The 17,087-nt window shown below is 41.4% G+C and overlaps 1 protein-coding gene across 2 annotated transcripts in view; it reads left to right on the forward strand.

The window, feature by feature from the left end:
- The window catches only part of LOC121368903 (F-box-like/WD repeat-containing protein TBL1XR1), a 98,909-nt gene that overhangs the window by 35,267 nt on the left and 46,555 nt on the right, over positions 1-17,087 (forward strand). For both annotated transcript variants that reach the window (XM_041493670.1, XM_041493662.1), the window contains exon 3: positions 10,154-10,299. In XM_041493670.1, coding sequence (XP_041349604.1) covers positions 10,154-10,299 — 146 coding nt within the window. The remainder of the gene's footprint in view (positions 1-10,153; positions 10,300-17,087) is intronic.

Here is a 17,087-nt window from a genome sequence, read left to right on the forward strand (position 1 = left end):
CGGCTATGTCCCAGGCTATGTCCCAGCCCAGGCTACGTCCCAGCCCAGGCACCGGCTACCTCCCAGCCCCGGCACCGGCTACGTCCTGGCACCGGCTACGTCCCAGCCCCAGCACCGGCTATGTCCCAGCCCAGGCTACGTCCCAGCCCCGGCACCGGCTACCTCCCAGTTCCGGCACCGGCTACGTCCCAGCCCCAGCACCGGCTACCTCCCAGCCCCGGCACCGGCTATGTCCCACCCCTGGCACCGGCTACCTCCCAGCCCCGGCACCGGCTACCTCGCAGCCCCGGCACCGGCTACCTCGCAGCCCCGGCACCGGCTACCTCGCAGCCCCGGCACCGGCTACGGCCCACCACTGGCACCCAATGATGAGATTGAGAGCATATATTTAATTGATTATTAAAATGTGCTTATAATTTTTTAATTCAGTCAACGTGTCTTGAATTTACAAACCTGATAGTAATTATAATTATGCATGCCAAGTTATTAATTAAAGAATGATTGTCAAATGTCAGTGTTTGTCACAAAATGACAGAAATTGTTTTGTTTGGTTGTTGGTGCAAATGTCACAGCTTGTCACAAAGCAGTAAAATCTATTTTTAGAACAGTTCCCAATGTTATTTTTTATTTTTTATTTTTTTTGATTGATTGATTACTATTACAAGGAAGGAAAACAAGAAATTGTTTTGTTTGGCTGTCTTAGGTAATTTAAAGGTGTCAGTTTGGAGGAATATACTGTTAGAAATGAAAGTAAATGTCTGTGTCATTCATTGGGAGTTACTGATTTTATTTTGTGGATTAAAATATTCAAAAGAATTTTTATATATATATAGTACATATACTATTCTTTAGTATGTTGTTGTACATAGGTGTGCAAAAGTGTACCAGTTGTCAGATAGATTCTGTAATGTTTAGTTACAGTTCCAAAATCTTACAACATTGTGTGGGTCTTCAGTGATTTAACTTGCATCTGTGGGAAGCTAAAATGATTATTAGAATTGATTAATAATCAGTGGGCCTTGATTATCGATAAACAAATGATTAGTGATAAACATTAATGACAACCAGCACTACAGGGGCAGGATCTGGTTCAGGTGCTCGAGTCGTTCTATTGCCCCCTTGGTGGACCCATTAGGTTTTCACGGGAGGTGCTCGAGTCGTTCTATTGCCCCCCCTTGGTGGACCCATTAGGTTTTCACGGGAGGTGCTCGAGTCGTTCTATTGCCCCCTTGGTGGACCCATTAGGTTTTCACGGGAGGTGCTCGAGTCGTTCTATTGCCCCCCTTGGTGGACCCATTAGGTTTTCACTGGAGGTGCTCGAATCGTTCTATTGCCACCCTGGTGGACCCATTAGGTTTTCACGGGAGGTGCTCGAGTCGTTCTATTGCCCCCCTTGGTGGACCCATTAGGTTTTCACGGGAGGTGCTCGAGTCGTTCTATTGCCCCCCTTGGTGGACCCATTAGGTTTTCACTGGAGGTGCTCGAATCATTCTATTGCCCCCCTGGTGGACCCATTAGGTTTTCACGGGAGGTGCTCGAGTCGTTCTATTGCCCCCCTTGGTGGACCCATTAGGTTTTCACGGGAGGTGCTCGAATCGTTCTATTGCCCCCCTTGGTGGACCCATTAGGTTTTCACTGGAGGTGCTCGAGTCGTTCTATTGCCCCCCTTGGTGGACCCATTAGGTTTTCACTGGAGGTGCTCGAATCGTTCTATTGCCCCCCTTGGTGGACCCATTAGGTTTTCACTGGAGGTGCTCGAATCGTTCTATTGCCCCCCTGGTGGACCCATTAGGTTTTCACGGGAGGTGCTCGAGTCGTTCTATTGCCCCCCTTGGTGGACCCATTAGGTTTTCACGGGAGGTGCTCGAGTCGTTCTATTGCCCCCCTTGGTGGACCCATTAGGTTTTCACGGGAGGTGCTCGAGTCGTTCTATTGCCCCCCTTGGTGGACCGATTAGGTTTTCACTGGAGGTGCTCGAGTCGTTCTATTGCCCCCCTTGGTGGACCGATTAGGTTTTCACTGGAGGTGCTCGAGTCGTTCTATTGCCCCCCTTGGTGGACCCATTAGGTTTTCACTGGAGGTGCTCGAGTCGTTCTATTGCCCCCCTTGGTGGACCCATTAGGTTTTCACGGGAGGTGCTCGAGTCGTTCTATTGCCCCCCTTGGTGGACCCATTAGGTTTTCACGGGAGGTGCTCGAGTCGTTCTATTGCCCCCCTTGGTGGACCCATTAGGTTTTCACGGGAGGTGCTCGAGTCGTTCTATTGCCCCCCTTGGTGGACCCATTAGGTTCTCACGGGAGGTGCTCGAGTCGTTCTATTGCCCCCCTTGGTGGACCCATTAGGTTCTCACGGGAGGTGCTCGAGTCGTTCTATTGCCCCCCTTGGTGGACCCATTAGGTTTTCACGGGAGGTGCTCGAGTCGTTCTATTGCCCCCCTTGGTGGACCCATTAGGTTTTCACGGGAGGTGCTCGAGTCGTTCTATTGCCCCCTTGGTGGACCCATTAGGTTCTCACTTCCAAACCAGTGCCCCACAACTGGTATGTGCTGTCCTTTCTCGGGGAAAATGCATATATATATATAAAAGATCTCTTACTCCCAATGAAAAGCTATTGGGGGAGTTTACTCTGAACAGTATGTGTCAGCACTACAAAATGTTTGACATCCAATAACTGATGCATAATTAATCAATGTGCTCTTGTCTTCCGCCACATCACAGAGGCAAGTACAATCCACGCCTGCAGTAACAGCAGCTGGCAGTCGTAAAATACGGATTACCCAGTTCACTGTAACCAGATAGAAGGCTCTTCACTCAAGCAGAAAATGTGGGTCAATAACCCCCCCCCACACACACACACACACACACACACACACACACACACACACTGGCACTCACATCGTGTCCATTAGCCAATGGCTTGGCAGCTGCTGTCTGCTGCTAGTTGATCTTAAGTAATGACCTCTAAGTGACCCTTGCACTGAAGCGTTAGTCTGTTTGAAGATAGCCATGAGTCTAGGTTCAGGTACATGTATGTAGTCTTACAAACACATGTGTGTACTTTATGATGCAAGTGGCTTTCCAAGTTTATTTTACCCTAAACACTCGCAAGAATTAAGATAGAATTTTCTCGAGGTTTTTTGTTTGTTTGTTGGGGGCCCATTGGCCTATTTCTTGCTCTACAACTCGACAACTGGTATACCAAAGGCTGTGATATGTGCTATCCTGTCTGTGTTATTGTGTTATATATTATTGCCCCAGGACAATATATAGTAGTGTCAGGGTTGAGGACCTGAAATCATTACTTACAAAATTACAGTGCATTTCTTACTTGCATTTTCACACCAACACACACCTATAAATATATGGCATGCTTGTATACATATAAGTTTATTTTTTGTTTTATTTAAAGCAAGTTCAATCATATCTTATCATTACTTAGAGTGTGTTATCTTGTTAGATCAGGCTATGGATGTCAGGGAAATGGTCCTATGACATGATTTCTCTCAAAACTAAGTACCATGTTTATCTTGACACACTCTTATTCTTATCTGTTTCAAGCCTGCACAAATTGCACGAACGACCGTTGTGCATCGGTTATGCCATTTTATTTGGCATAACCAGGGTTTCTGCCAGAGTGTAAAACGGGTATGGCGCCATACCCAAAATGTTTTGCAGATTTTTTTTTTTTAAGTTTACTTTTTAACAAAATTAATTACTCTTATCATTACTGTACTATTTTCTTAACCCTAACCCTAAACCTTAACCCATTTTCTTTCTAGGGGAGGTCCCTCATACCCTCTGTTGACTGGTTGCATTCATTTCCATAGCGCCATACCCAAAAATTTCTTTTTAGCAGAAACACTGATAACCGATTTACCGTTCGTGTAAAATTTACTGAATGATTAATACCGGCAGCGTACCATCATATTTTTTATCGCGAGTACAAACATTAGACTTGTTCCCAATGCAGTGCTTTTTTGTAGTGCTTAATGTAACCAGTCAAGTTTGTATAAATATCTTGCGAAGTAGGTGCATTCCCATTGGTTGTTAGAAGGCATTATAGCCGAATTTAACCAATCAAAAATGTCGATATTGTGATGGTCATTACAATCTCAAATTGGATCAGCAACCAAGGTAAACCAGAGTCACAGCGACCCTATTATTAACTGTAATTCCGAATTGGATAGTGACGATGACGACGGTGTCAGTGATAATGACAGTGACAGTATCAGATTCCCCTGTTCCTCAGAATAGGAAGATGGCACCGAGTCTCCCACTCACGACTGAATGTCATGACATTATATACACAAAAAAGACTAATATTATAAATTAATGGTAAGAGATTGCCTTGCAGTGAATTCTTATTTATTCACACGTAGTTATGCACACATGATGATGTGTTTTATATAATAGGTCAAGCCTGACATTCATTACGTTTTGGTACTTTATTACAATAGTTCTAATCATTATTATTATTTTTAAATCTCTTAAACATTTGTATACATGTATATACTTTTTACTTACCATTGCCACTCCCTTGTTTCTCAAAATTTAGAATATATATTTTTTTAAATTATAAAGAAAAAAGCCAGGTTATGCAAACCAAAATAGGTTATGCAAAATCTTTTGGCATAACCCCTTTTCAGGTTATGCAAATTTTTACTTTGCACAGGCCTGCTGTTTGGTTTGCTTTGCTTTGCTTTGCTTCTTCAACACAAGATTTGTTTGACTGTATATATTTATATATAAAGAGAGTCTTCTCCACACTCACCTGGAACGTTTTAGAGAGCCTTCTCCACACTCACCTGGAACATTTTAGAGAGTCTTCTCCACACTCACCTGGAACGTTTTAGAGAGCCTTCTCCACACTCACCTGGAACATTTTAGAGAGTCTTCTCCACACTCACCTGGAACGTTTTAGAGAGCCTTCTCCACACTCACCTGGAACATTTTAGAGAGTCTTCTCCACACTCACCTGGAACGTTTTAGAGAGCCTTCTCCACACTCACCTGGAACATTTTAGAGAGTCTTCTCCACACTCACCTGGAACGTTTTAGAGAGCCGTCTCCACACTCACCTGGAACATTTTAGAGAGCAGTCTCCACACTCACCTTTTAGAGAGCCTTCTCCACTCACCTGGAACTCACCTGGAACGTTTTAGAGAGCCTTCTCCACACTCACCTGGAACATTTTAGAGAGTCTTCTCCACACTCACCTGGAACGTTTTAGAGAGCCGTCTCCACACTCACCTGGAACATTTTAGAGAGTCTTCTCCACACTCACCTGGAACGTTTTAGAGAGCCGTCTCCACACTCACCTGGAACATTTTAGAGAGCAGTCTCCACACTCACCTGGAACGGTTTAGAGAGCCGTCTCCACTCACCTGCAATGTTTTAGAGAGCTGTCTCCACTCACCTGGAACGTTTTAGAGAGCTGTCTCCACTCACCTGGAACATTTTAGCGAGCTGTCTCCACTCACCTGGAACATTTTAGAGAGCTGACTCCAGTCACCTGGAACGTTTTAGAGAGCCGTCTCCACTCACCTGGAATGTTTTAGAGAGCCGTCTACACACTCACCCTGAACATTTTAGAGAGCTGTCTCCACACTCACCTGGAACATTTTAGAGAGCCATCTCCACACTCACCTGGAATGTTTTATACAGCCGTCTCCACACTCACCTGGAATGTTTTATACAGCCGTCTCCACACTCACCTGGATTGTTTTGGAGAGCCGTCTCCACACTCACCTGGAACATTTTAGAGAGCAGTCTCCACACTCCCCTGGAACATTTTAGAGAGCCGACTCCACTCACCTGGAACATTTTAGAGAGCCGACTCCACTCACCTGGAACGTTTTAGAGAGCCGACTCCACTCACCTGAAACATTTTAGAGAGCAGTCTCCACACTCACCTGGAATGTTTTAGAGAGCCGTCTCCACACTCACCTGGAATGTTTTAGAGAGCCGTCTCCACACTCACCTGGAATGTTTTAGAGAGCCGTCTCCACACTCACCTGGAATGTTTTAGAGAGCCGTCTCCACACTCACCTGGAATGTTTTAGAGAGCCGTCTCCACACTCACCTGGAATGTTTTAGAGAGCCGTCTCCACACTCACCTGGAATGTTTTAGAGAGCCGTCTCCACACTCACCTGGAATGTTTTAGAGAGCCGTCTCCACACTCACCTGGAATGTTTTAGAGAGCCGTCTCCACACTCACCTGGAATGTTTTAGAGAGCCGTCTCCACTCACCTGGAATGTTTTAGAGAGCCGTCTCCACACTCACCTGGAATGTTTTAGAGAGCCGTCTCCACACTCACCTGGAATGTTTTAGAGAGCCGTCTCCACACTCACCTGGAATGTTTTAGAGAGCCGTCTCCACACTCACCTGGAATGTTTTAGAGAGCCGTCTCCACACTCACCTGGAATGTTTTAGAGAGCCGTCTCCACTCACCTGGAATGTTTTAGAGAGCCGTCTCCACACTCACCTGGAATGTTTTAGAGAGCCGTCTCCACACTCACCTGGAATGTTTTAGAGAGCCGTCTCCACACTCACCTGGAATGTTTTAGAGAGCCGTCTCCACACTCACCTGGAATGTTTTAGAGAGCCGTCTCCACACTCCTGGAATGTTTTAGAGAGCTGTCTCCACTCACCTGGAACATTTTAGCGAGCTGTCTCCACTCACCTGAAACATTTTAGAGAGCTGACTCCAGTCACCTGGAACGTTTTAGAGAGCCGTCTCCACTCACCTGGAATGTTTTAGAGAGCCGTCTACACACTCACCCTGAACATTTTAGAGAGCTGTCTCCACACTCACCTGGAACATTTTAGAGAGCCATCTCCACACTCACCTGGAATGTTTTATACAGCCGTCTCCACACTCACCTGGAATGTTTTATACAGCCGTCTCCACACTCACCTGGATTGTTTTGGAGAGCCGTCTCCACACTCACCTGGAATGTTTTAGACAGCCGTCTCCACACTCACCTGGAACGTTTTAGAGAGCCGTCTCCACACTCACCTGGAACGTTTTAGAGAGCCGTCTCCACACTCACCTGGAACGTTTTAGAGAGCCGTCTCCACACTCACCTGGAACGTTTTAGAGAGCCGTCTCCACACTCACCTGGAACGTTTTAGAGAGCCGTCTCCACACTCACCTGGAACGTTTTAGAGAGCCGTCTCCACACTCACCTGGAACGTTTTAGAGAGCCGTCTCCACACTCACCTGGAACGTTTTAGAGAGCCGTCTCCACACTCACCTGAAACATTTTAGAGAGCCGTCTCCACACTCACCTGGAACGTTTTAGAGAGCCGTCTCCACACTCACCTGGAACGTTTTAGAGAGCCGTCTCCACACTCACCTGGAACGTTTTAGAGAGCCGTCTCCACACTCACCTGGAACGTTTTAGAGAGCCGTCTCCACACTCACCTGGAACGTTTAGAGAGCCGTCTCCACACTCACCTGGAACGTTTTAGAGAGCCGTCTCCACACTCACCTGGAACGTTTTAGAGAGCCGTCTCCACACTCACCTGGAACGTTTTAGAGAGCCGTCTCCACACTCACCTGGAACGTTTTAGAGAGCCGTCTCCACACTCACCTGAAACATTTTAGAGAGCCGTCTCCACACTCACCTGGAATGTTTTAGAGAGCCGTCTCCACACTCACCTGGAATGTTTTAGACAGCCGTCTCCACACTCACCTGGAATGTTTTAGAGAGCCGTCTCCACACTCACCTGGAACATTTTAGAGAGCCGTCTCCACACTCACCTGGAACGTTTTAGAGAGCCGTCTCCACTCACCTGGAATGTTTTAAAGAGCCTCAAATTGATTACCTAGCAATAAAATGTTTCATGAATTTCATTTGAAACTTCATGTGGTTGCTAGACAGACTGTCAAATGGCATGATGAAGTTGGCCAACTTGACTATTGCGTTGTATTTTCCCAGTTGCCAACGTAAGATGGGTGCATGTAAGTCATATACGATGAACATCGAGTTGTCAGAGCACTCGCCCTACCAACTGGAGAAGTTGTAGAAAGCAGAAAAAGAGCAGAAAGTTGGCCAACTTTGTCCTGGCAGTTGGTAGTCTGAGACTAGCGTAAGGGGAGTGATCTTCAGCTCACCTTGACTTAGTTCATGACAAAGACGATGGAGAGAGACGGAAAGAGAGAGAAGAGAGAGAAATGTAATTGCAACACACCCGTACCAGGTTTAAAATCCTGTCTCTCCCCCCCCCCCCCCCCATGTAATGAAATCTAGAACATCCCAAATGTTATGCAGAACACACACACACACAAACACACACACCCTCCCCCTGAATTGCAGAGTGGGATCTGCTTGCACCTGTATACGTGTATACAGTCTGTTTCACATTTGTTTATCTGGCTGGTTAAAAAGATCTAGTGCACAGCCACGAGTCTCGTTTTTAGAGGCAGTTGTTCTCCAGATAAAGAGTAAACAGAGTGAGTGATAAACCCAAACTTTGTACAAACACAGATCCAGGGTCCAGTATGCTGTGTTCCGAGATTTAAGGGCTTGGTCTTCACTTGTACACGTCTTGTCTTTCACACTGTATGTTTTCTCTTTAATTACACTGAGTACAATATGTCTTCTATTGTGTTGCAGTGATATAATTAAGAATGGAATTAACAGGTGAAGATGGAATTAACAGGTGAAGATGGAATCAGAGATTGCTATTGTCGAAATGTCATGTCATTATTTTGACATCATCAGATTGATAATGAAGCCACAGAATGACGCTGTTTCCTTGGTTTTATGTTAAATATTAATAACATTATAGTGACTTTTTAATTATACAGCTATAATTAGCTGATATTACCCAGTCAGTAACAAGCTTACAAATGCATATATAACCGGGGTGCCAACATGTGCAAATTACACTCAGATGGTAAAATATCAACATTTGGTCAACGATCATTTAATTGTTTTGTAATTGTACACCCGGTGACACTTTATTAAAAAAGAGATGGAATATAACCAGCTGTTGCCTAGTAATCAGATTATAAAATTTACAATAGTCAGAACCTCTCGTTGCAGAAAAGAAATGTTCCGAATTAGGTGTGCGGATCGAATTTACCACAGATAACTGCAATGTACATGTATTGTTTTATTTACAAAAACAAAACTGTAAACGTTAACTAGCAGTTTGCAAACCACACACCCTCCTGTTCACAGATGGACAAAACAGTTGCGAAGAAAGTAACATTCAAATTTCAAATCAGCAAACAAATATCGAGAAGATTGCGAAGTCTTTGTTGAAGACGACTTTATAAAAAAGTCTTTCTTATTTCATTGTTCTTCGTAGATGATCAAATCGGCGGCACATCATGTATTATCCATGAATTTTATAAAACTTTTATTGGCTTATAATAAAAATAAATCATTGCCAATTTGTATGTCCTCCATGTCCCATAAAGATGTTTTTAATTTGCCATTGTGCCCCTAGTGTGTTCTTAAAACTGTTGTGGTGCCCTCCTCATCCCATGCCCCTCTGACAATGTAATTCAAACCCTGTACTTGTACGTATTATGTAGCCTTAAGTTTATGTGTAAGCCATTTTATTTTACAATATGTTGAAACACCATTCCTCTGTCTATTAGTATTAGAAAAGTTTTATCTACAGGGAGAGCACCCTGGCCTTCACTCTCCACCCAACATCCCTGTTTCGATGCCATATTTAACATTGTTTGTAGCAGCTCCTGTTTATTTATGTGCCCCCCCCCCCCCCCCCCTCCCCAGAAATCACGATATACATAGGCAGTGTTTCTGTCAGAAAGAAATGTTTGGGTATGGTGCTATGGAATTGAATGCAACCACAGTCAACAGTGGGTATGGGAGGCCTTCCCCAGAAAGAAAATAGGTTTAGTTTAGGATTAAGGTTAAGAAAATTAAACATTAATGATAAGAGTAATTAATTTTGTCAAAAGTTTAACGTTTTAAAAACAATCTGCCAAAGAGTCTGCCTATGGCCCCATACCCGTTTTACCCTCTGGCAGAAACCCTGATAGGCAAAAATTCTGACAGACGGACAGAAAAAATGTAATGCACTTCTCTTACTATGCATGTCTAGCTGTACCATGTTTTAATTGTACCCGTGTACTGTGTTGTTTAATGAACGTGTGTGATATTTCCTCCAGGTTTCGTGCATTCCGCGTACACGTTTGGGATTGAGAGTCACATCAGCCAATCAAACATCAATGGTGCCCTCGTCCCACCGGCCGCGCTGCTCAGCATCATTCAGAAAGGTTTACAGTACACAGAGGCGGAAATCAGCATCGGAGAGGTCAGTCACCGATTCATGCTTATATACATACATGTACAGTGCAACCTTTAGAAAGAGACACAACACAGATTGTCAAAGTTATCATAGTGCTACAAAATTGGAAAACCATCGTTGGCTATATGACCTCACTGTGGTGTGTGCTGTAGTGACGTCATAGCCTACGATGGGTTTACGATTTCATAGCACTGAGATTGCTTTGAAAATCGCTAGCCAAGTTAGGTACAAGTGTCTTTTTGAATGATAGACAAGAGTCACATCAGTAGTTTGTAATTACTGTCTGACTGTTGAGACCAGTGTACACTTTTAAAAAAATCTTTTACACACACACACACAACAATTAGTGATTTAAAAAAAAAAAATGAATATTAAGTGCTTTAAAAATTTGGCTTAGCCAATTTCTGTTGTAAAATTTTAAGAAACAATATAGCTGGGGCCAGACAAAATGCCCTTTTTAGTTTAAAATGTATGTTTTGAGAACACCCCAATATCATTGTTCTTTTTTCTTTCTTCCCCATTTTAAGACAGATGTAAGAAGCCGTTATTGAATTAATTACTACACTAATAAGTTGTTTATTAATAAAATATTGCTCACATGCTGAAGCTGCAGTAATGCCGGTTTGTTAAACAGTTTTTTACTCCCTCAAAAATAGACCATGACTGTGTATACTGGAATTCCCTCAAAGCCAGACATGTTTCTTCCCTCAAAGCCAGACATTTTTGACAGTCCCTTTTGAAATATTAGTACAGAACATAACCTAGAGCTGTAAAGAGGATAATCCTTAAAACCCGATTGTTAACTGGTTGTCTGGTTCAGAGTGGTTTCACTGTAGTTAAGTATATTCACTGATCTATACCTGTGTGAGATAGAAATGTGCACCCCCCCCCCCCCCCCCCCCCCCCCCCAATCACCCCTTCTCTGAAGTTCAGAGTACCATGGAAATCTCTACATAATGCATGTTAGTCACTTAGTGTACTTTGGAATGCTGTAGGTGTGTCTTGTTTTGGACACCCCTAAGATGAAATCCCATAATATCTGGATTAAATAATTTTTATGATTCTGTTGAAGTGAACAACAAAAATAGAATGAAATTGAATGCACTGACCTTACAGTTATAGCTAGGTCTGCGAGTATGTGTCGTACTATGCCATTAACCACAATTATTTTGAATTACATATTGATTAACTTCAGCACATGTTGTTATTTATGTAGCTTACTAAAATTATCTGCATCAGGAACTTAAGTTCTTCGATTTGAATTCATGTACTTAAATACAGCATTCAGTTTGATTTCATTTTATGAATGAATTCATGTATATTGTGTATTTAAAATAAAATTTTGCACAATTAAGCCAGTAGATGTACAGTATATAAATTAAACATTTATATCTATCCTGTGTAATTAACTATTATTATACACCCGTTGGTGAGAACACCATACATTATTTTTGATAACACATGGGTTGTTAACACACGTGTGTTAACAATTTCAAGGCATATGACTGGCTGCTCCTAGGTGATGACCAGGCACCAGTGTCATGCAGCCAATGAAAAACAACACGGTGGAAATAGATTACACTGTGACGTATATTTAACCAGACAATCATGTGTCTGTGACGAGTAAGTTAGCTACAAGTGCAATGGCTGTATATAACTTTTAGTCAAAAAAGATGTTAAAATTAGCTAAAAACCTTGTTTTTGAGGATATGTAAGAACTCATTGTTTAAAAACGTATCAAACTCGCGTTCGCTTGTTAGATACATTTTGAAACAACTCATTGTAAGATAAATGGTATATAATGGTCACCCATGTATTATTCTCTATTTACTGTAGAAAAGTATATTTGTTTGTGTCATTTTGGTTAATTTTTCTATTTTCAAAAAAAAAAAAAAAAAAAAAAAATTGTGTCCATTGAGATGATCACTACAGATGTAGCCCATGCCTTAATTTCAGTGATTAAAGATTTACGGTGTGTGAGAAATAGTTATGCCAAAATTTAACATTTAAACAGAAACAGTTGTCACCATGCTAGAGTTGAGAACACAATTGTGTAAAACTGGAATTTGATTAATTCCTACTCTCATAACCCATTGCCATTGCTCAGACAAATATATCACAGTGCAACCCGTGTCATTGCCCACAGCAATCAGCTATGCTGTAGAGATTGCCATTTACATTTTCTTAATTACAGGGGTAGAAGTGACTGCTTTTGGCTAAGTTGTATCATATGCCACAGTTACATGAACATACATCTTCGAAGTACCATAACGAAAATAAACTAAACAAGCAAGTCATAAGCTGGTAGTTGTGAATACTTGGAACATAAAAACCCATTTTAGTTATGAAATGAATGACATGTTTATCATTTGAATGTAGGCAAAGTTACAAAGAGAACATGTTTTTAATGCAAGGTGCACATGTATGCGTGTAGTAAAGTGAATACATCTTTTTCAACTTTATGTGTTGTTGTTCCAATGATCGATTATACTCTAACATTTATCAGTTTGACTCTACTGATGTAATGGTCGATTATACTCTAACATTTATCGGTTTGACTCTACTGACGTAATGATCGATTATACTCTAACATTTATCAGTTTGACTCTACTGACGTAATGATCGATTATACTTCAACATTTATCGGTTTGACTCTACTGATGTAATGATTGATTATACTTCAACATTTATCAGTTTGACTCTACTGACGTAATGATCGATTATACTTCAACATTTATCGGTTTGACTCTACTGACGTAATGATCGATTATACTTCAACATTTATCGGTTTGACTCTACTGATGTGATGATCGATTATACTCTTTAACATTTATCAGTTTGACTCTACTGACGTAATGATTGATTATACTCTTTAACATTTATCAGTTTGACTCTACTGACGTAATGATCGATTATACTCTTAACATTTATCAGTTTGACTCTACTGATGTAATGATCGATTATACTCTTAACATTTATCAGTTTGACTCTACTGACGTAATGATCGATTATACTCTTAACATTTATCAGTTTGACTCTACTGACGTAATGATCGATTATACTCTAACATTTATCGGTTTAACTCTACTGATGTGATGCTTGATTATACTCTAACATTTATCGGTTTAACTACTGATGTGATGATCGTGTGATGCTTGATTATACTCTAACATTTATCGGTTTAACTCTACTGATGTGATGCTTGATTATGCTCTAACATTTATCGGTTTAACTCTACTGATGTGATGATTGATTATAAAAATCCAGAATCGATTGTGTGGCAAAATGTTAACAGTAATTGTTGCTCCAGTTTAGATGATAGAATTGATGTAACTATTTTAGGATTGGTGTTTGTGTCTATGTTTACATATAATGAAAACAGATATTAAATAGTTGTTAATGGTAAAATTTGATTAGTGATTTGTAGGGGCCACGCCAGTGAGCACTACATTAAGGAATTTTGTTGCATGGTGCTTATAATTCAAATCCTTCTGTGTTCACATAAGTTTAACTGACTGAGTAATCATAAGTTGATTAGTTTGCATAATGCCCGTAACAGGTAGATAATGGGTTGCTAAGTTTCACTGGTAGACGTCAGTAGTTGAAATCAGTTTGAAACAATTAGCATCCAAGTGTTTTGACCACCCACAGTTAAAAAATAAATAATGTTTTGTTTAATTTTTCAGAAAATTATTCTGCTGAAATAAATATTCTAATGCATGGGTGCCTTTCATTAAAATTTAACAAAATAAATAAATATAAAATTAAATAAAAAACGTATGGGTGTATATAGTTGCGTTTACCAGCCTCGGTATGTAGAATCTCTCTCTCTCGCTCTCTCTCTCTCTTTCTCTCTCTCTCTCTCTCTCTCTCTCTCTCTCTCTCTCTCTCTCTCTATCTTCCTCTCTCTCGCTCTCTCGCTCTGTCTTCCTCCCTCTCTATCTTCCTCCCTCTCTCTCTCTCTCTCTCTCTCTCTCTCTCTCTCTCTCTCTCTCTCTATCTCTCTCTCTCTCTCTCTCTCTCTCTCTCTCTCTCTCAACCACCCACCCACCCACCTCCTTTTTTTTCTCTTTCCTTTTTTTCTTTCTCCCCCCCCCCCCCCCTCCACCCACATATTTTTTTTAATAAAGAACTTGAAAAGTATATTTAAAGATAGGAATTTATTTTATTTTGTGCAGTTGGCATTGTGAAATATTGCCTTTACCACTCCCTGTAGGATTGTTTCTGGAACAGTCCTAATCAATAATGGAAGAAGGAAAAAAAAAAAGTGTCAAAAATAATTAACCAGCCTGCCTTCAACTTGAAGAAGCGATTGTCCCTGTTATTTGAAACAGACACTAACAGCCTGAGGATCAGTATTGCATCGACAGTGAACACAAACTTGGAAATAGACTATACAATGTGCAGGCTTTTGTAAGAGATAATCTTCTGCCTGGTTTATAGAAACAAACCATAGTGGTAGATTTTTCCTTGTGTGGCAAATATAGAACAGACTATAAGGATGTTAGGCCATTACACTTATCAATCGATTGATGCAGAAAGAGGGAGATACATATATTTTGTTTACTTGCATCCATAGAACAAACTTGATTTAGCAGAAACAATTATATCTGCTATTGATTTTTGTATTATTTTCTTTCTCAGAATTGATTACATGTTATAGCTTGTCTTTTTTCCAATGAAAGTTTGTCAGTAAGTTCGAAATAGACTTTAGATTAGACATTGAGGATTTGTTTTTGTGAGTGTTTTTTGCATGCTGGAAATGTGGAAAGTGTATTGTATTTGCACACCCAGCTGGCTGTAATTGGTGGATAAAGCAGCTGAAATGGGTGAAAGGTTCACAATGAACAATCTGCACAGTCAGGTCACAGGTAGTCAGGTAGTCGGGTAGTTCTTTAGCTCAGTCTTTCTTCTACTTTAGGCATAATGTGATGTATCACCCATCCAAACAATGCTAGTCTTTTAAACTTAACAGTGTATGCTGAAGTACACAGGAATGTCCCCAGAGGGCATAAGTAAAAGAGTGGGTACGGGTGGGGTGTGTGTGTGAAGAAAAATACCCCCCCCCCCAAAAAAAAAGAAGAAAAAAAAGAAGTCCTTTTAGTTTAAAAATGCCCTTTTTGTCTACTGTAATAGGAGAAAACATTATTATTCCCGATTATTTATTTATAGCTTTTGTAGAAATGTTGGGAGGACAGGATCTAGGTCAGTGGGTAGGTTGCTCGCTTGGTGGACCATTCTTATTCTCCACATATCACCTCCACAGTATCCCTCAAAACTACGGGGGGGGGGGGGGGGGGGGTACTGCTGTTAGAATTAAAACTTAGATTTTGGTTATTTTATTTCGTTAAACTTCAACTAACTGATTTGCCAGTTCTGCTTTAGCAATGTTCTATTATGTTCTGATATGGCTAAATAATAAAAATACAAGGAACTATTTACTCTTGAACAAGGTCATAACAGTGACTGGAAACATACTACTTATAAATTTGTTTACAAAATTATAAACGCAATGATACCTGTACATGTAAAGAAATAGAGCTCCCCTCCAACCTCCACCCCCACCCCCCACTCCCACCCCCTTAAATACTTAAAGTTAATAAACCTGAACAGACAGGACATTGTAACACCGACAACAGGCATTATCACTGTGGCAACAGAGGCTCAGCTAGTATTCTACATGAATATTCATTGACATAATATGAAAGTGTGTCTCTGGTACAATGAACCAATAGGTGAAATACGGAGCAGTTTCTTTCTCACGTTCCTCAATCATATAGAGACAGTTCTGTGTACAGTTTTCCTTTATGTGCATGACACACATTGCCAGCATTCAGCTAGCATTTCAGAGCGTAACTTAACTTGTATACACGTATAGAAAAATGTGAACTACAATGTTACTTCAGCATTACATGTATGTGAACTACGTGTATTTGTACATGTGAACTATCTACACAAGCCTTCAATACGTGTTCTGTAAGCCCACTACTATTAACATATACACACACATGTATATCCTTGGGGAGGGGAGGGTGTGTCACCTGTACCTTTCCCTCATTATTATAAAGCAGAGATTTTGGCCTTTTTTATTCGGATTCACCTTGGTCTTGAGTGTAATATAAATGTGTCACATAACAGTTTGCAAATCCTAAAATATTAAGAATCCTTTTAAAAAACAACACATATTTTTGTTTATACAGATCTATGTTCCATCTATACACAGATTTAAGTCAATTTTCCTCCAAATGATTTACTTCCTTGATGGGCCCTTGATGGGCTCAGTCTCTCTCTCTCTCTCTCCCCCCCTCCCCCCCCCCCCTCGTAGCAATCTGATAAGTAGCCTATAACTGGTACGCATACATCAAATACTGTGACATGTACTATCCTGTTTGTACAAAAGTGCATATAAAAGATCCCTTGATGGGCTCAGTCTCTCCCCCCCCCCCACCCCCACCGTAGCAATCTGATGAGTAGCCTATAACGTACACATACATCAAATACTGTGACATGTACTATCCTGTTTGTACAAAAGTGCATATAAAAGATCCCTTGATGGGCTCAGTCTCCCCCCCCCCCCCCCCCCCCCCCCCTCGTAGCAATCTGATAAGTAGCCTATCAAACTGGTACACATAAATCAAATACTGTGACATGTACCCCCCCCCCCCTGTTTGTACAAAAGTGCATATAAAAGATACCTTGATGGGCTCAGTCTCTCTCTCTCAGTCTCTCTCTCCCCCCCCCCCCCCCCACCGTAGTAATCTGATAAGTAGCCTATAACTGGTACACATACATCA

Source organism: Gigantopelta aegis, chromosome 1, assembly GCF_016097555.1.
Source record: "Gigantopelta aegis isolate Gae_Host chromosome 1, Gae_host_genome, whole genome shotgun sequence".
Classification (NCBI taxonomy): Eukaryota; Metazoa; Mollusca; class Gastropoda; order Neomphalida; family Peltospiridae; genus Gigantopelta; species Gigantopelta aegis.